General features: G+C 38.7%; 2 protein-coding genes across 6 annotated transcripts in view; one reads left to right on the forward strand and one right to left on the reverse strand.

The window, feature by feature from the left end:
- The window catches only part of col15a1b (collagen, type XV, alpha 1b), a 44,540-nt gene extending 23,769 nt beyond the window's left edge, over positions 1-20,771 (forward strand). The window contains exons 6-45 of one of the 5 annotated variants that reach the window (XM_063886637.1): positions 714-788; positions 1,251-1,349; positions 1,989-2,103; positions 2,839-2,879; positions 3,017-3,199; positions 3,287-3,313; positions 3,395-3,457; positions 4,014-4,091; positions 4,197-4,259; positions 4,340-4,477; positions 4,807-4,968; positions 6,704-6,757; positions 6,914-6,949; positions 7,064-7,201; positions 7,354-7,413; positions 7,590-7,625; positions 7,752-7,793; positions 7,972-8,034; positions 8,442-8,477; positions 8,571-8,654; positions 8,932-8,997; positions 9,310-9,345; positions 9,752-9,814; positions 9,930-10,019; positions 10,675-10,710; positions 10,854-10,907; positions 11,118-11,174; positions 11,400-11,459; positions 12,323-12,367; positions 13,478-13,559; positions 13,661-13,686; positions 14,171-14,269; positions 14,409-14,553; positions 14,685-14,749; positions 15,102-15,233; positions 15,946-16,044; positions 16,491-16,565; positions 17,064-17,261; positions 17,655-17,770; positions 18,102-20,771. In XM_063886637.1, coding sequence (XP_063742707.1) covers positions 714-788; positions 1,251-1,349; positions 1,989-2,103; positions 2,839-2,879; positions 3,017-3,199; positions 3,287-3,313; positions 3,395-3,457; positions 4,014-4,091; positions 4,197-4,259; positions 4,340-4,477; positions 4,807-4,968; positions 6,704-6,757; positions 6,914-6,949; positions 7,064-7,201; positions 7,354-7,413; positions 7,590-7,625; positions 7,752-7,793; positions 7,972-8,034; positions 8,442-8,477; positions 8,571-8,654; positions 8,932-8,997; positions 9,310-9,345; positions 9,752-9,814; positions 9,930-10,019; positions 10,675-10,710; positions 10,854-10,907; positions 11,118-11,174; positions 11,400-11,459; positions 12,323-12,367; positions 13,478-13,559; positions 13,661-13,686; positions 14,171-14,269; positions 14,409-14,553; positions 14,685-14,749; positions 15,102-15,233; positions 15,946-16,044; positions 16,491-16,565; positions 17,064-17,261; positions 17,655-17,770; positions 18,102-18,324 — 3,360 coding nt within the window. In that variant the 3' untranslated portion in view covers positions 18,325-20,771. The remainder of the gene's footprint in view (positions 1-713; positions 789-1,250; positions 1,350-1,988; positions 2,104-2,838; positions 2,880-3,016; positions 3,200-3,286; positions 3,314-3,394; positions 3,458-4,013; positions 4,092-4,196; positions 4,260-4,339; positions 4,478-4,806; positions 4,969-6,703; positions 6,758-6,913; positions 6,950-7,063; positions 7,202-7,353; positions 7,414-7,589; positions 7,626-7,751; positions 7,794-7,971; positions 8,035-8,441; positions 8,478-8,570; positions 8,655-8,931; positions 8,998-9,309; positions 9,346-9,751; positions 9,815-9,929; positions 10,020-10,674; positions 10,711-10,853; positions 10,908-11,117; positions 11,175-11,399; positions 11,460-12,322; positions 12,368-13,477; positions 13,560-13,660; positions 13,687-14,170; positions 14,270-14,408; positions 14,554-14,684; positions 14,750-15,101; positions 15,234-15,945; positions 16,045-16,490; positions 16,566-17,063; positions 17,262-17,654; positions 17,771-18,101) is intronic. The other 4 variants (XM_063886639.1, XM_063886640.1, XM_063886638.1 and 1 more) reach the window with 4 other exon arrangements.
- A 1,125-nt stretch (positions 20,772-21,896) lies between these two features.
- The window catches only part of xrn1 (5'-3' exoribonuclease 1), a 32,415-nt gene continuing 28,839 nt past the window's right edge, over positions 21,897-25,472 (reverse strand). Inside the window, exons 39-40 of the mRNA XM_063886084.1 lie at positions 24,988-25,169; positions 21,897-24,108 (exon numbers count right to left, since the gene is read on the reverse strand). Coding sequence (XP_063742154.1) covers positions 23,803-24,108; positions 24,988-25,169 — 488 coding nt within the window. The 3' untranslated portion in view covers positions 21,897-23,802. The remainder of the gene's footprint in view (positions 24,109-24,987; positions 25,170-25,472) is intronic.

Here is a 25,472-nt window from a genome sequence, read left to right on the forward strand (position 1 = left end):
GTGCATGTAATGAGTCTGCAAAGTCTAAAATCCCAAAGTTTACACAAGAGGGAGTTTCCCTCCCAAACACTCACCCCCTGCCTGAAACGTATCATTGTACTCCTTTGTTTATTTCCGTAACACAATGACATCACTATGCAACACTTGCGCTTCTATTGGCTTGCGCTCCAACCCATTGTGCGTGATAGGCTAAAGAGGCGGGACATCTCTTAAGCGGGGCTCTGGTTTCAGACAGAGAGTGAAAAAAGGGTTCTATAGCACAGACTGTTTGAGAACAATTAAGCAAACATGCACAGTAGAGGCACACAATACAGTATGAACCTGGAAATTAGCATAATAGGGTTCTTTTACATGTAAACTAGCCAATATGTAGAACATTGGCTCCTTTTTTAGCTATTAAATAATAAAATATTATGATCAAGCTATTGGAGGTAAAGCTAGTATTAACCGTTTTAGATATTGTTGATAAGTTTTAAAAAAGTTAATCATTGCACTTTCTGCTCATTCTCGTTTTCATGTGTGTGTAATGACTGACATGATTCATACACTGAGATAAAAGTTTTAATTTTGGCTGGTTTATTTTGGGTACTGTTTTTTAAAATCTTTATTTTATGTTTCCTGAGTTAATATACATGTATAATCTAGTTAAGGTGTTAAGATGACCAATTTTGAAGGTTTTTCCTAATCCTCTCGCTCTCTGTCTCTCCTTCCAGGGATCCATTCAGCAGCTGGTGATAAAAGATGATCCTAGAGCAGCTGAGGAGCAGTGTGAAGATGATGATCCTTATGTGAGAAACGCACACATAAACACAGTGTAGATGTTTGACACACAGGAACTTATTATTCATGGGACAAAAAACTGAATTTCTGTGAGTAATAGTTTAAAATCCCCACCATGTATCAACGTTACCTCCTAGTGGTCAGAGATCTTCACTCAACAAATGACTCAATTAGCTAAATGAATGCTTATATGAGTAAACGTTTTCTGTAATAAGTCAACTATTTGATTTTTCCTGCCCTACATAATTGCAATAGGAAGCACTTTATACATTTTATAAGAGAATTTAGTATTGAAAATAAATATATTTTAAGAGAGAAGATCTTAAATGGTGTGTGCTTTTATTCTTCTGTGTCTCTTTAATAAATACATTTGTTTGTAACACTATCACTGGCAAAACGTGGGACACTGCCTTATTATTTGTAACAGAATGTTTTCCCCAAACTAACCCACCATGCGATGTTTGATAAAGGCCTCAGGATACACCAGCGGAGATGATGCATTGGATGATCGAGAGTCAGAGGAGGAAATGAGGAAGAACACACACGGGAGCAAACATGGCGCAGCACCGGTAAGTTAACTGGATTGGGTGCTGGTAGTCATACCTGAAAAAACTCTGCTACGAGTTGTTTAATATTCTATAGCTTTGGATAAATAATATTTCAATATTTTTAGATCTCCATGTGAGTAGAATAAATGTCCTGTAGATCAGAACAACAACTAACTGAGACAAACAGTTGTGGTTCCTTTAGATGCCCTCAGATGGGTCCACAGAGAAAAGGGCGAAGAGTTTTGGAAAAAGGCAGCAGGAATGGCTCTAAATGCACTATTAGCTTTTTTTTTTTTTATGCGTGTGTGTGTCTGTGTAAGATTCCCCCCCCCCCCATTCTTATCATCATTACCCTAAACAGCACTCCTCCTGTGTAAGTAGATGTGTGGGTTTCTTATTTGTTCCAGGACAAACTTTCATTCCCCTCAAACCAGGAAGTCAGTCTAACCCCAAACATCCCATAATCAACATTGACTTTGAAGCTTCAAAGACAACAGTCCTTCAGAAGCTAAATAACTGTTACCATGTATTATGGTTAATGACGTGATAGAGACCAGCATAAACAACAGTGGCACCAAAAGCACAGAATGTCATATTATTTGGAATTTCTCTCAAATGCCTCTTTTTTTAAGTATGACCTTTTGACTTAATTCCTCCTAGGAGGAAGACAGTGTTCCAGTCAGAGCTCCACCCACTGAGGCCCCAGATATGGAGCTGGATGAGTACTCCGGTCAGCAGACACCAACAGAGGCCACTGAAGAAATCCTGCTAGGAGGTCAGAACAAAACAAAGTGCATTATTATTCTTTTCTGTGTGAATTGTACGGAAGCCTCAAGAAAGCAAAAGAGGAAGTTTGCTAGTTGAAGAAAAAAGTTTTTACAGGATCTTTTTGCAAGTACCTTTTTCTTCATCTATTAAAAACAATGCTTGAAGTTAGAATTATAGAAGCTATAATTATGGGATGGTAGGATGGAGCTCTATTATAACAACAGATACATAAAATTTCACCTAGCAAAATAGTTTTCCCCCTTAATTTACAGATGTTTGATTTTTTTATAGGCTAAGAAAGATCAACCTTGTAAAAAAATAATAATTAAGATCAGACTTATGAAATGAATCACTAAATTGATAGATAGATAGATAGATAGATAGATAGATAGATAGATAGATAGATAGATAGATAGATAGATAGATAGATAGATAGATAGATAGATAGATAGATAGATAGATAGATAGATAGATAGATAGATAGATAGATAGATAGATAGATAGATAGATAGATAGATAGATAGATAGATAGATAGATAGATAGATAGATAGATAGATAGATAGATAGATAGATAGATAGAAACGTTAATTGGCTGTGTCCATTACTAAATTATTAGATATTTATAAATGTTGGTTGGGAAAATGAAATTGCGTCCCTTGTGTCAAGCTACAGTGTGGAAAGTGTTACCGTGAAAGACTCTGATTGGTCAAACCTGTTGATGATGTAATATCCTGTGTACAGGGCCACACATGACACAGGAGCCAGGAGAAGGACCCATAGATGTGAGTCTGGATGTTAACTTTTTCCCTTTTATATTATATTGTTCAAAATGATGACACATTTGACAAATATTTTTGGACAGCAGCATCTTTTCATTTTGCTCTTTACTCATGTACGTTTTATTTATTTGAATTTCTAGGGTCATGTAAGACAAGGGATGAAAGGAGAGCGTGGAGGTCCTGGACCCAGAGGCCCACCTGGCCCACCTGGACGCCCGGGCCCCACCCCTCTACCTGGGCAAGCTCAACCTGGGCCGAGAGGGACACAAGGACCACCAGGAAGCCCCGGATCCCCAGGACTGCCAGGGAAAGATGGACAGGCGGTGTGTGTGCCAACAAGATAGGAAGTGTGTGTGTGTGTGTGCCGTTTCATTAAATGAAATCCTGACCCTAAATTCTACTCTTTACAGGGACACAAGGGTGATAAAGGAGATGCAGTAAGTTGTTTATCTCTTCTGTTTTACACGTGTCAACATCGCTATGCTATATATAACGTGTCACTACTTAAATGTGTGCAGGGTCAAAGAGGAACGCAGGGATTGGCAGGTGCGGACGGAGAAGCTGGGTCTAAAGGAGAGAAGGTACGACTAAAGCACACAACTTACAACTTATTGCACCCCTTAACTCAAAAACACCTAATGTCAACAGATAAACTGTAAACATTGGTTCTTATATTGATGTAGTTTGGAATACTTAGGGTACTGTTTTTTTTTATCATTCCTAAGGTATGTCATATAGAATAATTGCAATTAAAAATAGATAAAAGTTGGATGAACCATCTTTTCATTGCAAACCTTTGGCGTTGAACAGTTGAAGTCTGAAACTGAAAACGCATTTATAAAAGTTGAAGAGGGAAAATTAATCCAATATACAAAGGTTCAATACAACAACAAAAACTGTCCTACTGTTATTGCTTAATGACAACAGTTGGATGCGATGATTTGTAGTGATGGATTCTAAAAATGTAACTTCTTTATCAGAAAGGCTGTTGTTTGGTAAATCCGACACTCATTTTACACCACTATTTAATCCTCTTTATATAGACTTTGTTTTCTACCAAAAATGTTTTGAGCTGTACATTGCAAATATTTCAAAGTAGGGAAAATCAAGTTTTCCTCCTAATCTCTTGCCTAACAGGGAGACCAAGGAGTTGGTGCACCGGGCCCTCCAGGCCTCCCTGGGCCTCCTGGACCCCCCAGATCACGCAGTGTACCGGTCAGTACCATGGTCCATGGTTTTCCCCTGTCTTTTTGTTTTTACACATAAAACAAACTCGTGGTGCTGTCGTGTGTTAAACTCTGTGTTTCATCTCTCTCACAGTATGGAGCAGATGCCCTGGGTTCTGGCTTTGAAGACCTGGACAGTGACACTGATCTCATAAGGGTAAGACAAAAGAGATACATACATATCTAATAGTTAAATTTACTTAATGGAAAATAAAATCTAAAGTATCTTTCAACTAGGGTCATCCTGGGCTACCCGGTCCTCCAGGGCCCCCCGGCCCCCCTGGACCCTTGCCATCATCTACAGCTGAGGGCTTCTCTTCAGGGTATGCTGGTCTACCTGGCAAAGACGGACTGCCCGGGAAACCTGGATTACCAGTAAGTCACATGGATAAAAAATATACTGTCATCTTGTTAAAAATAAAAAATAAGACCTCAATACATGCTGACATGCTTTGTAAGTTGTTGTTGTTGTTGTTGTTGTTGTTGTTGTTGTATTTCTGTCTGTATTATCATTGTATTGTCTTTATTCTTAATATTTCTGTGTGTCGTGGCCAATGATGGGTGTGTCTTTTATCCTCCCTCTGCCTCTGTTCCTGTCAACCCCCTGATATCATCCTCACCCTCTATTTCTTTCTCCTGTATCTCCTCACCTATATCTTGTTCCCACTTTCTGCCTCCTCTTCCTCCTCTCCTCCCTTTTCCAGATGTATGAGGATATGTTTAGTGGCTCTGGGTCTGATGTTTCAGGACTGAGCTCAGAGTTTTCCTCTGACCTTGGCTCTGGGTTCAGCTCCGGGTTCAGCTCTGAGCCTGGCTTTGCATCCGGTTCTGGGCTTGGCTTTGGGTCTGCTTGGGGTTCAGGCGAGGTATTTGTTTCTGGTTTGCTCAGCAAACGATAAAAGGCAGAACTACAGTCAAAAGCCTGAGCATTGAGGAAGGATATACGATGTGAATGTAAACTACATTCAAGGCTGAGGCAATTATGGGACTCTCAATGGCGCCAGGTTTAACGACAACTATATTTCAGTGCCTCAATGCTTAGGCTAATGATTGTACATTATGTCCAACCATGTTGTCTTTATTGCTTTCTGGCAGCTGGCTAAATGTATTTTGTTTTCACCTGGCTGAGGTAATCCTTGTGTGTTTACGTAAATATGGTGTTTGTTTGCGTGTGTGTGTGTGTGTGTGTGTGTGTGTGTGTGTGTGTGTGTGTGTGTGTGTGTGTGTGTGTGTGTGTGTGTGTGTGTGTGTGTGTGTGTGTGTGTGTGTGTGTGTGTGTGTGTGTGTGTGGGTATCACTGCTTCCTGTGCCCCTTGAAATTCCCACTGGCAGCCACCGCTTACAAACAGTTTGACCTGCTTTGGGAATTTGACAATTACCTTCTATTCATTTACTTTCAGTTCAAATAATGTCATTATCACATGGAACATTTTGGCTTTATATCACACTGAACTGAAAGGAACTGATATCAAACCTGCTGTATAACCTGAGCTTGAGCTGCCATGTTTTTCTGACAACATGGTATTGGAGCAAATCTGCCTTTTCACTGATTTGTTTTATTTCCCCTTTTGGTATATTGCTGTATATTTGCTATGTCAAAATGCAAAGCACCAAGGTACACTGATGGGCTCAGAATGTGCTCAAAAATCTAAAACTGAGTTAGTAAATGAAATAAATACCTAAAACATTGCTGTACTTTGGTCCGATGCCGCTAACTTAAAGGAATACATTGCATTTTTATCAATTAAAACTTTCCTTTAGTGATAAGAAATACAGACATCATCCTGGCTTCTAAAGCTGCTGACTCCACTGATTAATACCTTCTGTATTGTCTTTAATATGGTCAAATAGAAAGGATAATTATACATGCTGGTTTAACTTGACTGTGACTCGAGAAAGTCATCAATCTCCTCATACTGTTTATACTAAACTGTGAGCAAGGTGTATTGAAGTCAACAATGTCTCCTGAAATTATTTTCTCCATAATCAAAAGTGTTGACGTATTTCCTAACAGACTACAGAAGCAGTTTTACACGTGGTTAAAGTTGTGAATCAAAACAAAACCTTAAAATATCACAATAAAGCACTTGGTAAGGTCTAGGCAAAGATCATGTGACGATTTAAAAAAAGAAGGCTTGTTACGTTATTTAACTCACAGATGTAAGTTTTAATCATTTAACTTTGACTATTGGTTCAACACAGGACTCATAAGCAGCCTTTTTCTGTCAAATTCACACATCCTTCCACCCAAACTTTCTCTCACTTTGAATAAAATTGTATTTGTTATCCATAAAAACAAATGAAGGTTCCCTGTTTGAGAAAAACATTTTAAGGAGACACTGCTGATATTAACAATCTTGAATTGAGTCATGCAAATGTTGGCATGGATGATCTTATCACTAAAGGAAAGTTACCCTGTATTCCTTTACAGTGAGCGACTGTATTCTTTGGATTTGGCGTTGGTCCCTGTTCGAATGGCTAAAGGGTCAACAAACAGCTTGGCATTATATCCTTCTTTCTTTTTATACCACCATACTTTCTCTGACTTATCATTGCTTTTTACCTCTTCTCTGTCTGTCTGTCTGTATTTTCTATGTTCAGGGTCTAGCAGGAAAAGATGGCAGTTCAGGTCTACCAGGAGCTGTGGGAAAGAAGGTATGATTATTGATTGTGTCCTTAGGAGCTGAATGGGCTGTATCAAAGTCAAAGGATACTTTCTATCTTTTTCTGATGAATGGACAGCCTCTACTAATGCTGATATTTTATTGTCTTGAGTGACATTTCTTCATTTCTTCTTTTTTTAATCCATAGGGTGAACAAGGATTGACTGGGTCACCTGGTCCAAAGGTAATATATTAATCTGTAGAGACAAGACAAATACAGTGCAGCATGTGCTGGTGTGTATTTCTTTATAATTTACAAATTAAACACATTTGTGGCCATTTGTTTTTCTCTCTGCAGGGTGAATGTGGGTCTCTGGGGACACAAGGGTCCTCAGGGGCTCCAGGGCCTAGTGGACAACCGGGGAAGAGGGGCCCTTCCGGTCCCCCAGGACCCCCTGGCCCTCCCGGACCAGCAGGAACTAAATTCTTTGTTGAGGTGACCCTATTTCAAAGCAAAGATCTCAGCATACATATCACTGCTGTTGAAAAATCCATACAGATCCACTTTAATGAATAATTCAATGGAGAGACATCAGTTTCTGTAATATTTCCTGTAATATTTAACATCAAATCATGTTTTGTTATCAGGATATGGAGGGATCTGGGAAAAGTGACATGCTCATTGGAACCAGAGTCAGAGGCCCACAGGTCAGTGAGTGCTTGTACAGGGTTCCTGCAGATCCTCAAAAAGTCTTTGAATGCATTGCATCCATTCAATGTAAAACACGGCCATCATTTGCTCTTGAAATTATTTTTAAAAATCTTTAAAAAGTCTTTAAAATGTGAAGACATGGAAAATAGGATTTAATGAATCTTTTTTTTAGGGTCCCCCTGGTATACCTGGTCCAACAGGACCTAAGGTAATACATTCCTAAAAATGCATTTTATGAACTCATATGGTATTTAGACTTTTAACAACTAATAATACTTGCAATGTGTTTTCATGCGTGTGAGTGGAAGATGCTTTTTCATCCTTTTTTCTGTAGGGTGAGGATGGAGCCACAGGAGCACCAGGGCTCTCCGTCAAGGTAATTTGACTCATGCCGTCTTAACTAATATAATGCTTTTCTTTTTATGAGTATGATAATAGAGTGAGAAAATATAATTTCAAAGCATTTCATCTCATTAATGAAAGGAACAGGTATAGTATCTAGATTTCCAATGTCACTAGGAAGAAGTGCTGACTTGTCAGTGCTGTGATTGCAGGGTGAACCAGGGGACAAAGGAGCAGAGGGCCTTCAGGGTCCTGCTGGATTACCAGGAGCTAGAGTAAGTAGAAGGAGTTCATACAAAAAAAAATGTTTTGGGTAATATCATTTTTTTAAATGGATTTGTAATACTTGTGTTTTTTAACACAAGTATTACAAATCCGAAATAATGCTCTTCTTTTCGGAACTCTTGTAATGACACTTGTTTTGATCAGTTTCTTCCCTTAAGCCTACATGCACATTCATACTAACAGATGCCAAGACCATGTTTGGCGGTCAAAGTAAAGGTAAACAGCTAGCCTCCACCACTCAAGGAATTAACCTTTTCCAGATGGAAAATGTATATATCTGAGATAATAAGTCAAAATGATTTAGATCAAGTCTATTCTCTGTTCTACGTTAAGCATGATGTAGTTTTTGGATCATGGTTTGCAACACATGAACCATTTATTTTTACTCTACAAACAGGGAGCCAAAGGAGAAAAAGGCAATCAAGGATCCAAGGTAAAGTCGCTGAAAAAAACACAATGTCAACCTGGTCTACTGTGATTTCACTATTTCATTTCAATAAAAAACTGTCTGTTTTGTCTCATGAAGGGTGATCGAGGCGTTGATGGACTCAGTATTACAGGACCCCCTGGGCCTCCTGGACCTCCTGGACCAACCATGAATCTGCCGGATGTACGCACACACAAACGCACTGTCGTGTCATCATTTATTTTGTCTATCTGCAGGGTGTTTTTCTAAACTGTTATTTGTTAACTGTATGCTAATAAACAAAACACTGTATTGTAGGAAAATGCAAAATACTTCACATTTCCAACTTGACCTTTCAGTGGTGTAGAGTTGGTGGTACGATCCTTCATAATGAACTTATTGAATGACTTTTACAAATCTGTAAATGTTTTCAACATGCTTACATTTCTCACATTACTAAATATGTATGTTCTGTCTGCAGCTGCTGCTCAATGTGACAGATGGGATCTTCAACTTCACAGATATCAGAGGACCACCAGGGCCTGTGGTGTGTAGAACTGAGCTATTAATATCTTTAAGATGTAACCACATGATTAAAACAGAAAACAGCTGATACATTAATAGATAACCAATACGCACATTTGCAACATGAACAGAACACATTAATAAAGACAAGGAGACAGAACTTAACCGTGACATCATTGATGCAGTTTGAATTGCTTTGGCTGCTTTGGTTTTCGATGATGCTTTGTACTGAATGCGCATGTCTATAACCCAGCTCTAATGCTTGTGCTTGGCTCTGTTTTAATGTTTGTGCACGTTGCTTGTTTGTTGTTTGTGTTTGGTCTGCGTGTTGCAGGGCCCTGAAGGCTTGCCTGGCAGAGCAGGATTTCCTGTAAGACCATTTTGCAGCACTACCTTACACTGTGTACTTGTATCACCAGTTAACTGACTTCTGAGTTTTTATGATGAGTGTATTCATATTTTGCAGTTCATGAACAAAAAATGAGATAGCAATGTAATGTTTTTTTCTTCCAATTTTGCTTTTGCTGACTTTGGGCTGTACAGGGTAGGTACCCAAAGTGTTGCAAATGTTATTGCCTCTGAGGGTTTGTTTTCCTTTTCCAAAGACAATTAGGACACATATTACAAGGTTTTAGCCTTTCAATAATCCATAAAATCACGACACTTACTTTAACAACTGTACACTTCATAACCCTTCATGCCAAGGCCTTCCTTTAAAATGTTATCATCCCTGCTCAACCTCCCAACTCATTCACTACTCTTTCTTCCCTCTCCAGGGCCCCAGGGGACCAAAGGGAGACATAGGCCCTGGAGGTGTCCAGGGGCCATCAGGGCTCAAGGTGAGTACTATACAGAATTTGGATCATAACAGATATTTCAAAATGTGAAAATTGTTCAAATTTTATGGAGAGACATAATGGACTGGGTATCTTTTTTTTGTTTTTACTCTAACAGGGAGAGAAAGGGGAGCCAGGGGTGACCATTGCTGCTGATGGATCCCTCTTATCAGCACCAAGAGGTCCCCAGGGGCTTAAGGGCCTCAAGGTACCAGACAGAAGACCCCTGATCCCTATTATACAAGCATACCTTACTCAGTAACTTACAGGGGTGAAGGACATGATTTAAAGTTGTTTTTATGCTTCAGTTGCTCATGCTAACCCTACACGCTAATCCCTATAATACATATAGTATATTTGGTTGAAGTCTAACTAAACAGCACTATGCCAATCAGCACACACCTTGAAACTACTGGATAGAAGTTAATAAAAGATGCACTCCATACATTTTAAAGATTTTATGTCAATTTTATTTACTGATCAAATCTACTGACTGATGCATCAGCAGCACAGTAAGTTATTAGGACATGGTAGCGTTTGTGTGGTTGTCGTAAGTCCTTAAACTTCCAAGGCCATCGAAAATGATCAGTTATATTTTACCTGGTAATCAACACCAACTGCCTCTAATGTTCTTGTTTTTTCAAGACACTGCAATTTAACTCCTTTAGATCTTAAGACCCAATAAATACAATTGATCTTTGCTTTCTAGGGACCCTAAGGGGGTTTGGGTTGATGGGAGTAATCCTTTCACTAGACCTACATTCAACAAAATCAGTTTTCTTGGAAAATATTATTGTAAATTATGTCAAATGAATGCCAATTCCTCATGGCACATTTTGCTGTACTGCTTTGTCATTTCATAGGGTGACCGTGGTTTCCCTGGACCTGCTGGACTAATGGTGAGTTGACAATTAATCAGGTGACACATGTTAATTAAGGACAAGCTTTACACACATCTATTTCTCTTGTTATAAACTTCTGGGTAAAACTGCTTCTTGATATATTTCATTTGTGTTAACATCACTGTGTCTGTTTGTTTCAGGGCCCGATAGGACCCAATGGACAAAAAGGAGAATATGGCTTTCCTGGCCGCCCAGTAAGTACCTTTTAATTGTTGAATAAAGGTAAATGCCCATCCAATCAGAAGGGAGGATTTTCTCATAGTCTTCTATACATACATAGCCTATATAGACTTTTTACCTGGAGGATGTCATCAACTCAGGCTTTGCAGCACACATGTGCACAACATTTTATTACGTATTTATCTTTCTCAAATACTGACAAGTATTATATTCTGTTCACGTAGGGACGATCTGGTATGCCTGGGAGAAAAGGTGACAAAGGAGATGCTGTGGGTCTAGCGGTAAGAGGAATAGGAATGGATAGAACATATCAGGTTTTTCTTGTTGTTGAATCCATAATGCATTTGAACATAAGACACATATATACAGATACCTAATGTATTACTGAAATGGGGCAGTGACACAAATGTGATAATGTTCTCTCTCTCTCTCTCTCTCTCTCTCTCTCTCTCTCTCTCTCTCTCTCTCTCTCTCTCTCTCTCTCTCTCTCTCTCTCTCTCTCTCAGGGACCTCCAGGTCCTCCGGGCCCGCCTGGACTTCCAGGAAGAGTAATTGGACTGAAAGGAGTAAGTTTCCATTTTGGGATTTGTATTTCTTCCAGTTGGTTGATTGGGACAATAATGAGGCTTGTTTCACAGATACATGATAGGCATATCGCAAAGAACCTGTGTGTAGGATTTATGGGGATTTATGAAATGGAAAAAATATTTTTTGTGTTAAATATGCAGAAGATAACAACAAAGTCAAGATTTTGGAACCTTTTTGCTTTGGGTCAATAATTTACTATGTTTACATTAGTGAATAATAACCTGAAACTAAGCATTGTTATGTTTTTCCTCGCTTGGACTTTAGTAAAGAACAATCTCTTCATGAAGATGGTACGCACATAGTCTGCCATGTTGGACCTGATGTTCCTAATTTAGCCTAGATTAAACTGACCAAACGATGGCTTTAGTGAGATCCAATAGCATTTCTGCGTTACGTGAAAAGTAACCATGAGTTTATATAACACGTGTTAAGGGAGGGGTGAGCAAAAGAGTATTTTGTAGGTTTCAATCTGCAACCGCACCGCTTAATGCCACTAAATCATTCACACTGGGCCTTAGAAAGTGCAAAAATGGTAGAAATCCAGGACATTTATTTTCATAAAAACACCAGATTTGGCTTCCAAAGAACATCACCATACCGTGAATGAGTATAAGAATTAAATAAATTAGAACCTTGGTTCGCAGGAGTTTCTGTACAAGCGATGGATATCCATACAAAAGTGCTGTAATCTCCTAAACCACATAACACCACTATCATTGGGAGCCAGTTTGTGTTTGTGTTGTTTTTTTTGTTTTAATCCTGTCTATAAAGCTCATCTTGAGTACAGCATTGGACCTGACTCATTTAGTCTGTTGACGCTGCTCTTCTTTGAATTTTAAAGACAGTGTTTCCGGTGCGCCCCAGACCGCACTGCAAAATGGGACGAGTAAGTTTGAATCGGACCATCTGATTGGTCTGTTTCATTTTAAAATCAGGTGGTTCTGTTGTTGTGTGGGTGTGGCAGCATGGCAGCTCTCTGGTCTGGGCTACAAACAGCACCCCATTCCTCCCCCCTCACTTTACCTCCTTTGATGTGCTCCTCTCCTCTCCTTTCTCTAATGGTCCTTAAAAGGGTTAAATGTCTGTGGTTCTGGCCTCATTTCATCAGGTGTTAACATTCCTCTCTTAAGAACTTGAAATGTATTTCACTGTCTTACAGGACACGCATTTGTTGCTGGGTCTACATGCAACAAATGCTAAAGTCCTTTAGCACCAAAAAGTCTTTTGGTTCATTAAGATTTTTAGAGAAATCCAAAATGACAAATGTTGATGCCGGGTGTCAAAGTCCTTCTTGCCTTGTCTGTCCTTTCCGTCCTCATGATCTAACGGAAGAGGGAATTTGGTGAATGGCACCCTTTTGGAGGTTTTTGGTGTGGTGATGGTTTCCTTCATAACTGTTTGAACATTCATTTCAAAATTTTTACCTGACTGATGAGTTAATGGAGTATCAGAATCATGCTGCTACAAAGATTAAATGTAATCCAGGTCCAGATACATTTTAAATCTCAATAACATTTTAATGAATTTCAATGAACAAATCAAATCTCTCACTTCCTATCATTGTCACACTTCCTATCTAAACAGAGAAAGTAACAAAAAGTTTTCTGTAAATGAGTTAGTATTAAACTACTGTTAAAAACAGTCTCCCCTGATAAAACATGAACAGTTCACCATCATTTATAAATGCAGAACTTTGTCATAAATAAACCTGTTCCCTTTTTTGAGTCTTAACTGCCACTGCCAAGAGAGGGGAGTTTGTGCTGCTGTCTCAAGCATGCATCCCTTGATCCCTTGTGTTTTTGTCGTGTTGACAGCCAAGTTTTAACTATTGACATCAGTGTTGTGTGTGTTTTTTTTGTTGCTTTGATTAAAGCCTATGTTTTACCTCTCTTAACATGCTTTACAGATGTTAAAAAAAGTGCAAATGCTCATGCCTGTTGTCACAAACCTGCTGGTATCCATGTTATGTTAAAGGTTTGTGTTTGTGTGTGTGTAGCAGTCAGGTACAGGGGGAGACTCAGTCGGAGCTAAAGGAAACAAAGGAGATATGGGTATACCTGGAGAGCCAGGCACACCTGGTAAGACCTTAGCAACAGACATCTCATTTAAAAAAAAATATTTGAATGAGAAATGACTCCCTGAACATGTATGGCTTATGTTTTTAATCATTTCTCTCCAGTACCCGAGTTTCCTGATGGAGTTGTGGTGAGTGCTGATTCATCAAACGCTCTGGAGCTTATGCTGACAGAAATATGGCACAAGACATTAACAATGGATCAAATAAATCAGTGCCAAACCACAGATAACTAAAACCTGACGATACAATCTCCAGTAATTCTCAGCATTTCTGAGTATTTTAGCTTGTTGTTTTACTTATGGCCATCATCATAACTAATTTGGTTCACTATTGGGTCATTTTCCTCATAGATTTCTATACATCAGAGAAAAACAGTGGTGTTGCCCCCTATAGGCTATTATAAATAATGTATGTTGAAGGCACTTATAATAGGATAATAGGCAACTACTAGCTTACACATGATAACAAGCGAACATAAAGATAATGCATTGGGAAGTGTTTGCGACTGAGAAGTTGAAACCACCCTAACAGTTTTATTTGATTCTTATTCTTACATCTTTCTAACCTTGGTGAAACCAGGATTTTAATCTTACATATACCTTTGTCTCTCAGGGTGCTAGAGGTGATCAGGGATACCAAGGTCAGAAGGGAGAAAAGGGGGACAGCGGTCTGCCTGGTCCTCCTGGACTGCCTGGCAGGTCAGGACTTGTGGTGAGTTCTGATTGCAGTAAACTACATCCTGAAAATACTGTTCCATTGAGTAAATATTAAGGTTTTGGTATAGTTGGTTCTAATCAATGCGGATGATCACATGAACTTTGCTAATGTTGTGAGTTTAATGTTTCTGTAGGGTCCAAAAGGTGAGTCAATCGTGGGACCTCAAGGACCTGTTGGACCTGTAGGTCAGCCTGGAGCACCTGGGTTTGGACGACCTGGTCCCAGAGGGCCTCCTGGCGCTGCTGGACCCCCAGGACCTGCCTCTGGATATGGATCAGGTATGAGTATGTAAAGGCGTAACAAAGACTATGCCCTCGGCTTGTATCCATAAAAGTAATCAATGTCAGATATAACACGATGCTGACTGGTGTTTTTGTATCTGTTAAGCATTCTGACGTGTCATGATAAGGTGCCAGTGTCCCAGGCCCCCCCGGTCCTCCCGGCCAGACTGGATCTCCAGGAAATGCCAACGCGGTACGATACCTAAACAAGGCTTGTTTCTCCTGATCTGCTGTATTTTCACTTGGCTAGGGCTATGTTGTACACTACAATAGCACTACGGTAAAGGACATAATAAGTGGCATCTAGTAGGAAGGTTACAACATGATATTTCACTTCTGTCAATCCATTCCCTTCTATCATACAAATTGCACTCCAATCATTTCATGAAGCGTCCAACAGTTTCTGTACATTATAATTTTTGTGATATTTTGTGCCTTTTCTATAATGATGTGTCTAAATATGGACACTTGTAATGATACATGTCCTGAAGAAGGTATCTGTATTGTAAAAAATATGTTGATGTTGTGATTTTGTGAATTTCCAGATGACTGTCTATAAGACGATCCACGCTCTGAGCAGAGAGAGTCATCGCGCTGCAGAGGGAACAATGGCCTATGTGTCTGAGAAAGGAGGAGAGCTGTACATCAGAGCACGCAACGGCTGGCGCAAGATCCAGGTGTGTTATTTGTTATAAAAATCTACTATGAACTTCTTTTATTAGAATATAAAATATCTCCTGCTCATGAGACATGTGAAATATTATAAAAAAACAACACAGTCGAAGTATCACAGAAAAGTAAAAAGTGTAGTATGACAAAACTATCATTAAAATGACAGTATATAATACGTTGGAAATCTGAAGAAAAAAAAACGACATAGTACAGTATGTCGATATTATCAGGAGCAAAAAAAACATGGTTTGTTTGGTCTGAATCTTTCGAAAAACTATAGTATAGTATGTCAAAAATATCATAAAAACAACATAGTACATTAAACATAGTACTGACATATGTCAAATACACGTACACAGTTTGAACATACATATATATATATATACACAGCCTCCGCTTTTAAAAATGGTGAGCCTCATGACCAACATTTACATCTACATTACATTTGAGTGTTGAGAAGCTTAATGGATGCGGCAGGATTAGTGTTTGTAGTGGTTCGTAACAACAGAACAGATGAATAGATAAAGAACTATAATTTGACTTTTTCCATATTTTAGGATATACTACACTATTACTTTTTGTCTTTAACTGTTAAGACATGCTAAAGTATGACTTTGAGAGAACGGAATATTAGACACGTTGTTTTGGTTTAGCACTCCACAAGGAAAATCCACATGGCAGCACAGCAACTAACAGCAATGTGTGTCCCTCTTTCAGCTCGGAGAGTTGATCCAATCTGGACCCTCTTCATCAGCAACGTCTCAGTCCCTCAGCAGAGCTGCAGAGTTGAGCCGACCACACAGAATCCACAGCCAGGTAAACACACACACACACAGGAATGCATAACATAAGACCCACAGCAGGAAACAAAGACTCAAACACCAAAAAAAACCAATTCTTATTAGACCAGCTTCAGATGTGTAGAAATGCACAATCCTACAGAAAAAGAAAAGAAAACAAGAATCTGGTGATCCATTGTTTTTGTTTAAGTCACATCTTAATTGTTTTCTCTTGTGTCAAGAAAAACCCAGAATCATATTTCTATATTGTTTATCTTTGTATATTTGTGAAATATTAGTGATTTATTGAGAACAAGATGCAGGGTTTTGCATTCTTGCCTGTTATAGCGTCACATGTCATCACAACAACAACCCTTATCATAATTCACTGAAATAAATAGTGTAACTACCAAAAACAATTCATTCACCTGTTTTTAAGATTACATTAAAACATATTTGTTTTATTATGTGTTTGTTGAACAGGAGCTTCAAGACAGCAGTAGAGGATATCAGCCCAGCTATAATGTATTACCTCAGACCTTCAATGCTGTTCCGGGGGTGAGTGTAACAAACACATGTATGCACTTACACACACATAACGACATATTTCAATCAGGAGAGACTTCACTGTTTGCTTAAAGAACATTTATTGTCACATGCAAATTATGATAGAAATGCAGCCGTGAGTATTATAGGAAACCCTAGACACTGAGGATAACGTTGAAGATCTGACTTGATGAGGAGATGGGATGAAGACGAGGTGTGATGAGGCCTGGTGTAGGCGGGCCGCAGCATAAACACCTGAAATCGCAGCTGACTGCAAGAGAGAGGAGAACAATTATAAAGTTTGACAGCAGCATGATGATTGACTGCTGGAGATTTTGGTGAAATGTAATTGGTTAAAAGAGAACGCCCATGATGTGCTGATTTTATGCTTCATATACTAACATGCCTACATTAAAACCAGTTAGCTAACATCTTTCGCCCAACACCAGCCCAACTCAGGTTTGTACCAAATATAACTTCTCCTCATATCTGTGTTTTTCTCTTTTGCAGCTGCATCTGGTGGCCCTGAACGCCCCTCTGAAAGGGGACATGCGTGGGATCCGGGGGGCCGACTTTCAGTGCTACCAGCAGGCCCGCTCCATGGGGCTGACATCCACTTACAGGGCCTTCCTGTCCTCACACCTGCAGGACCTGGCCACCATTGTGAGGAAGGCGGACCGCACTAACATGCCCGTGGTTAACATCAGGGTGAGCACACATTCATCTTTGTATTGCACTGTACAATATTTAACCTTACAGTCTGTTGTTGTATATTTTATTTTATTTAAATGTGATAGACTCCTGCATATACTTTGCCACTTTCAAGTGATCATTTAGCTTATTGTATCTATTTATTTTTCTGACATGTATATAGGTAACTTCATTCTTTTTGTCTCATGTCCTATATATAATATGTTGTATTGTTGAGCTCCGGACCTTAGATTTCCATTGCCATAACTACACTGTAGCTACTGTGTAAATGATAATAGTAAAACCCTTGAATCTTGAATCTATACATTAATATTTTTGCCATCAAAGTATATATCATCATCAACATTTTCTTTTATATAAAATGGCATCCCTCCTCTCCTCTCCTCTCAGGGTGAAGTGTTGTTCAGTAGTTGGATGTCCATCTTCTCTGGTAATGGAGGCACATTTAACCCGTCCACACCCATCTACTCCTTCGACGGACGCAATGTGATGACTGACTCAGCATGGTGAGTGAGAATGTGTGTTTCTGTGTGTGAGTAAGTGAGGAAAAGTAATTGTGTGGAGGCTAAGGCAAACATAAAAAAAATAATAGAACAATCATGAGACCCTATCGGCCTGAAAACAATCCAAAAAAGAAAGACAACACTTTCTATGTGTTGCATAGTCAATGATTGCCATGATGCATTATAAAACCTAAAATACATTTGAATCTGCTTCTTGCATTAAAATATTTTTGGTTTACCAGAAGGATTGTGTACGTAGTTGAAACAGATTTGATTTTAGCACAGTGGCAGCCCATGTAACCTCCACTCATTAACCAACAATGCACCCCCCCAGGCCAGAAAAGCAGGTTTGGCACGGCTCCAACACTGTGGGCATTCGCCTCACCAGCAACTACTGCGAGGCGTGGAGGACGGGAGACATGGCGGTGACAGGTCAGGCTGCGCTGCTGCATACGGGACGCCTGTTGGGACAGCACACGCGCTCCTGCTCAAACCACTACATCGTGCTGTGCATAGAGAACACATATGTGGGGAACATGTATCAAAAGAGGACCTGAAGGGCACACACTCTCACACAAACACACATGCAGGCGTGCTGAAAGTGAAGAGTAGAACATGTGACCAAGTTCACATGCATATGAATTGGACACATGCAGGCACATACACAATGACATAGAAATGACAGAAGGAAGGCACTTTTTGTTAAGGGTGCTGATCAAATACACACATGTTGACATGCATCTAATTAAAACACATATTTGAGTTTCACTATGTATAGGTTTGTCAAAACCAATGTTTCACCCAACACGCATCCGTCCCAAGTTAGATTTTAATTAACAAACGTTTTAAAATGACAGCATCACACAGGACATTGATACTAACATGTTGTTAAAGTGAGGAATGACTCGGGACATCAGGGCACTGACACAAACTGATCTGAGCTAAACTGAATAACTGAATCATTACTGTGCAGGTTTGATCTCACTTCACCCACAAATTATGCATCTGTATATTAGTTACTTACCCTGTTAACCTAAAGTATAAATTCTTACATGCCTACATGGTGAACAAAGAATAAAAAAAGCCTTAACAAATGGAAGTAAATGGGCGCGACATTTAATTAAAATAATTCAAGGAAACAAGGGGTGAGTTATTGATAAATAAAATGGTCTGTTTGTGGTCGAAGTATGTCAGAATTGTAGATATCTTTTAATATGTTTCCTACAGTTCCCTGCGGCCATTGGTGTCATTCATTTTCTTTGTGTGTGCATTGCATTACCTAAAAACAATAACCTATTCTGATAAAATATCAAACACAGCTGGTCACTTCAGTTTTTAGCAAATGTTACGCAAACAAGAGGAACATTTTTTCCCCATTTGTTTGGGACTATTTTCAGTGGTGGATTAATACACATTTGGTTATCTACTGTCCAATCTTCTGCAGCAGGACGGTGTAAATGGAATTTAGTTAAAATAAACAACAGTTTGTGTGTCCATGGTTATATAGTCCCACTGCAAGTTCTAATTAATAAGATAAATTCATTGTTAGTTTTGGTCTTTTTCGATTATTACCAGATTTACATTATAAATATGATGAGCACAATGTGAACCGTTTGAGAATCACATGTAATGAGATATTTCTTTCATCAGACGTTTTGTGTGTTAACCTCTATTGTCTGTGTCCATGTCTTCGTGTCGTATTTGAAATGTTAATTCACTGTAATGTAAATGAGTTCCCGCTAGCAAAGTCAACCAATCACAGCATCATTTATTTTTCATCCTTTTTATTTTCAGGCCAAAAAACACTGGCTGGATTTTACCAAAAACATTTTACCACTAGGATCGTCTCTATTTGTTAAAACTGCGGGTTCATTAAATAAGAGATTAAAATGGACGCCTGATCGGCAGGTGACGAAAAAGTGTTTACTAAATTGATTTAAAAACAAGTTTTGCCAGGATGTTGAATTAAGTTATGTTTTATTTTTTTGTTCTTTAAAAACGGCTATACAAAGTTTTGTCAGGATTGTGGTTGACAGTGTTGTTGTAATACTTAATTTGGCCACTAAAGGCAGACAGATGTGCACCACTACCCAATGTTCTAAAGAAGTCTAAAGGTGTCAGATGAGGAAGAAAACGTAAATGTGTTTGTCATATTTAGAAACATGGAATAATAATGCACGTCAGCCTCTTGTGGCCAAATTAATTATACACAATTTGAAAAAAAAAATCAAATTTTAGGTCCTGAACACAGGCTACACCTTTTGGCATCTCAGGGCTTCCGTAGCATAAGTCGTACATTAAAGAAAAACAGAAGCTTGCTAAGGCCACAATGTAGGCGAGTACCCAGATAATATCAAAGACCTAATTCGTAATCGCAGTCTGGCGCCCCTTATTACAAACTTGTTGATTTACTTTGAATTGATCAGTTAGTGCATTATTTATCGTCTCATAATGCAAGTATTAAAGCTTGATTGTCTTTTACAAATTAACGTCCAAAGCAGCTATTTTTTTGTTCCTGTTTTCTGCTTAACTTTTGTCCTGCTGCTTGAAATAATTGATTTAAACTAGTGTCAACACTACCAGAGCTTAGAGTTATAATCAGAGTTAGTATTAGAGTTGAAATCATCAATGTGTGATTTTAATATTAATTTATACAGTAGCAGGACACAATGGGGAAATCGAGCGAGTTCACTTTCAGATTTGATGAAGTTGGAACATGTGTATATACAGTATATATGTTTGTGTTTGTTGTTATTGTTGTCTTAATGTTTTTTACTCTGTAGAGGTAGATTTTGTATGATGCACACTAAATGAAGTCTTTTCCCCACCAAGCTTTAGATGTAGTTTTCAGAGTTTCGCCTGTAAAGATGTAGTGTTTGAAATGTTTAGATTCTCAAGGTTTCCTGATTTATGATTACAGTGCAAACAAACCTTGAGTTTGTGAGGAAAGCGAACATGTGTACTGCCTGGTGCTCACTGAATAAATGTTTCTTTGTTTTTTTTATGTGATGACTCTTTCTCTCTCTATGTCCATCAAATCATGTAAATGTTATTTTGAAAAGTTGCCTTTATTTGCATTTTATGTTGAAATCAGTCAGGCTCTAATGGAATGACTTGAATTTCTCTTTAAATAAGGAACTAGATTTTTCTTTCTGGGATCTGAGATTTTGAATCGCAATTTCATGATTTTAACAAATGTCCAAATCAATGAAAATCAGTTGCAGAAATAAGAACAAGATGCATACGGGTCTATTTTTTCTGTGAAACATATTTGGTCGAATGTTATATCTTGCAAAACTCATCAGTCTAATTTTTCTGCCATTTAGTAAAAGTTAATCCCTCAAATGAAATTAAGAGTTAGAGCCACTCCTTCTTATAGTTGCACATAGATAAGGGATCATCAAATATATACTTTAGTGGCCACATTTCAGAACGCTAAGAGCCTGGGGAAGGACTTTTCCCTTGAGCCTTTATACTTAGGGGTAAAAGGATCCTCTCTCTGGCCTTATGATCACATTCCTTTGTTAATTTGTGTTAAATAAATATTGATATAAACTTCAGATGTAGAGCATATTTATTTTCTATGCTCCACACTACGGGAGCTAGGTTACGTTTTGCAAATGGGGGAACAAAGTTGGAAAGATAAAATGATGGGGGTAATCCCCCACTAGAAACAAGCTTTATCAAGATCATTGTTGACAGCGTTGTTGTTAAACCATTTTTCAGCCTCAAGAGGCTGAAGTGCATGACTGCTCACTGTTCTAATCAAGTCTAAAAGTGTCAAATATAGGTTATTGGTGGTAATGCACTTTAGCCTCTTGTGGTCAACTTAAATATTACAACTATAATATCTGATCCCAAAACTTTCTTAGGGTTTAAATAAAATATTTCTTAAGTCCTAAAGATATTTTGTTAATTTTATTTAAAGACATAACTAAGGCATATGCATTACCCCGGGCACTCAGCATCACACACCGAACATTGGGTAAACTGTTCCAAAGTTTGGTAGATAGACATTTTAAAACATGCACTTAAATAACATAAGTGTGAGCTTAACATTCACATTTGAAGCTGGGGTTTGACCAATGATCATTCTTCGTTTTGGTGCAAGACAGAAGCAGTCAAAATGTAACAAAAACGTAATTTATTAAATGGATATGTACAGCACATTCCTGGATCAAAAAAAGCAAATCATTAGCTCTTCATGTTGAAAATTGCGTACTTTGTTTCATTTTTTCAAACAAAAATTACATATACAACAGGTGTGCCTTCATTTCCAAATTTTTTAAAAACATCCCACTCGAGCCCTACAAAACCTGTAGAGTCCCAGCGTCGGTGTAAGGATATCAGCTTTAAAATGGCATTCACACTACAAACATACTGCATGCCTGTGTGCCTCCATACAGGACAAAGTAAAGACACTGAATTTAAGTCGCTACAGTTGCTTCCAGCACTGCATTTCCAACTCAAACATTATTGAAACAATACTTTGCTTACAAAAGATCCCAAGTTTGTTTAGGAAAAGAGTATCCATAAAATATGTATCTTGGCAAAAAATAAAAATCCAAATGAAGAGTGTTATACTTCTCAGAATTTTAAATCTTCAAACCGTTTCAGAAAAACACCATGCAACGTTTCTAAAATAAATCTTAAAGACAAATTAGTAGAGACGTTTTAAACATACACGAATTATAAACTTTGTAACTTCCCAAATTCACAAGAAAAAAATGTCAGATCTTTTTAAAAAACACACTAGTGGAAGCTTCAAATATTGTTTCCTCTTTCTTTGCACGTGTGTAAAATCAGCCACAATAATCTGCTACCATCTGGAGGTCCAACAAAACTCGACAAATCTGACATTAGTTTGCAGACCACATTAAAATTAAAAAAGGACTTCTTCACAACTTTTATAAAAATGTAATGGAGAAAAAAGAAAAAGCCTGTCATTTCCAACACTGTAGATGGAATCTGACTGGTGCGCTGGTGTGAAACACTTCTGCAGTGGCTGTGTCATCATAATGTTTTTTTATTCCAATAGTTGGTCATGTCATAATTCTGAACTCTAACTTTTTACTTTGGTGCCGTCGTTTACAAACCATACATAAAAAAGTATAAAAATGAAGCAAAGCTTCAGAAGTCTCAAGGAAATAAAAGACTTGGTGGGGGAGGATTAAAAAACAACATTAAAACACATCATCGCTGTCAGCCCGATTAACACCGCTGATCCAAACCTCACCAACAGCCTTCAAGTGATCAGTATGTACAAGCTTAGCCATGATAGAAAGCTATGTTTTATTTAATGCATAAATAATAAAAAACGTATCATAGTTTTCTAAAGACGTACATGCGAATAACTAAGTATTAGGAACCAGGAAGTAGTTGACACTTGAGTGCAAGTCTGAGGCTTCAGTGTGCAGAGATAAAGTCCCTGAGAATCCAAAACTAAGGCAAGAGCAACTCAAGTCTGTGAATCCCTCCCGCCTCTCAGCGGTCCAAAGCAAAAACCAGGGTTACACTGAAGCCAGGATCTCAGGGGTGTGGTGTGTATAAGGTAGTTTGTGCACTACATACGAGTATAAACTAACACTTTCTATGACACCAGGTCTATAATGTGATATAAACATACTTAGAATGCATTATATAGCACTGTAGAGTTACAAGGACTCATAAACATTCATAATGTTTTCTAACAATAATCACAACACATTATAAAGCATTTCATCATGACTTACGTCATATTGGCTTTTTTTAAAGGATCATAGTGTTTTTTTTGTATTATGGATATTTAAAAGTGCTTGTAACTATAATTATATAGTGCTATTAGCATATTAAATCACCACATTGACACCTTATAAGTATGTTTATACACGTAGCAAGTATTAGCGACATTATTATTGCTGTGTGAAACATCGTTCACATTGATGAGGTTTTGATCAGAGATGCTGAGTCAGGCTTTAAAACAGCTGCTTAAAAACACCTGGCACATTTCTCTCTCCTCACACACACATTCGCATACACACACATGCACCAGCTCATCACTCGGAGACTTTTGCCGCCTCAAAGTTGACGGCCAGTTTCCGGTGCTTCTTCTTGGCGGAGGAGCTTGGGGTGTGGCCTGTCGCCGGGACGTTTTGTCGAGGAGGGGTGTGTGGGGCTGCTGTCGTCATCGTGGAGACGGGGTCTGCTACTCGGCCGCCCTGGGGTTCGCCCTGAGCGAGCTGATCGCCGAAGGGCTGGTTCTGGGCTTTCTGTGATTGGTTCCTGGTCACAGTGTGGGCGGCGCTGTAAAACTCCCGAGTGTCCTGGTTCTTCTTGTTGGCGGACACTCGCTTCTTGGTCACCTGAAAATGTCAGACGGGCGGTCGAGAAGTATTAGCACGACTCTAGCATTACTTCATCTAAAGGAATACAGAAAGAATTGTCATGTATCTGTTCTCTAAGCACTAAGAAACACTACGATATAACACAATAAAGTGGTGCAGGAATGAGTCCTAAAACCTGGGAATTAGTCAGCATTTTAAAACTTTGAAGTTGACTTCTCAAATCTCAAAGTCAACTTTTCTTTTCGGTAAGATGTCTGAAATAAGGCCTGTGGTTGGCAGACACTTACGAGTCTTTACATTTTGCTCTACGACATAAAATGTTAGTAAACACCCCACTCAAAAAAGTTAGCTTCTATAAAGCTTTTATGTTTTCACAAGAAAAAGGTGCCTAAATAAACTACCCATCATGGCATCATCATGCCAACAGCCGCCTTTAATGTATGATGTAGTTTAGTTTATAGCTTCTGCGGAGCGGTGTTATTATGTAGCGATTATCCCACCAAACCAAACGTGTTAGCATCAAAATGTGGGTTTTGCCACTGATCTTATTTTCTGCAACATACCAAAAGTAAAGGGACAAATCCTATTTCTATGGAGGGATCCCTTGCAATGCTACCATCCAAGTCTTTCTGGAGCATGTGTGTGAAGACAGGGAGTATTACAGCTTTGTCTGAAACCCACCGTAAAAATATAGCGATAACGGACATTGGACTTATATGTTGAGCAACCCTAGATCAATAGGATTTAGCAGATTACAACAGGAAATAAAACCATAGCATCAAGGTACAAGTATATGACCTGATTATTACAGTGACGGTAAAGCTCATTTACACAGAATCGGCACAGGAAGTAGAAATCCAGCAACATTATTTCAACATCTCGGAATCTTGTTCTTACCTGTAGCGGGACAAACTGGTTGTGTGAGCCGATGGGCAGTGTGGCAGGGTTCTGGGGGCGGGGGGCCCCGGGAAAGGCTCCTGGTGCTCCGAAGAACTGCTGGTTCGGGTGGTGGTGAGGAGGCAGCGGCATCCCCCAGAGAGGGCCGGGGCCGAAGCCCTGGGGAGGCAGCAGCATACCGCCTGGAGGACGAGAACAACAGCCCAAGAAAGGTTCAAATTAATGTATTCTTCTTTTACATTAAAACGATTTTTAAATGACAAAGAAATACCCAAATCTGGCAAAAATATATAGTTGTAAAAAGCTGTGACATATGGTAATAACTAGGCATTCATAAAAAAATTGCAAATAAATCAAATTTCCAATGATTAGTTTATTAATCAATAGGTCGATGGGTAGAAAGATAATCAACAATGTATATTTCAATTGTTTTTGTTCAATTAATGAATTGATTTTAATGATAAAAATGCTGCTTATTTCATGCT

The sequence above is a fragment of the Eleginops maclovinus genome, chromosome 6 (genome assembly GCF_036324505.1).
Source record: "Eleginops maclovinus isolate JMC-PN-2008 ecotype Puerto Natales chromosome 6, JC_Emac_rtc_rv5, whole genome shotgun sequence".
Taxonomy (NCBI): domain Eukaryota; kingdom Metazoa; phylum Chordata; class Actinopteri; order Perciformes; family Eleginopidae; genus Eleginops; species Eleginops maclovinus.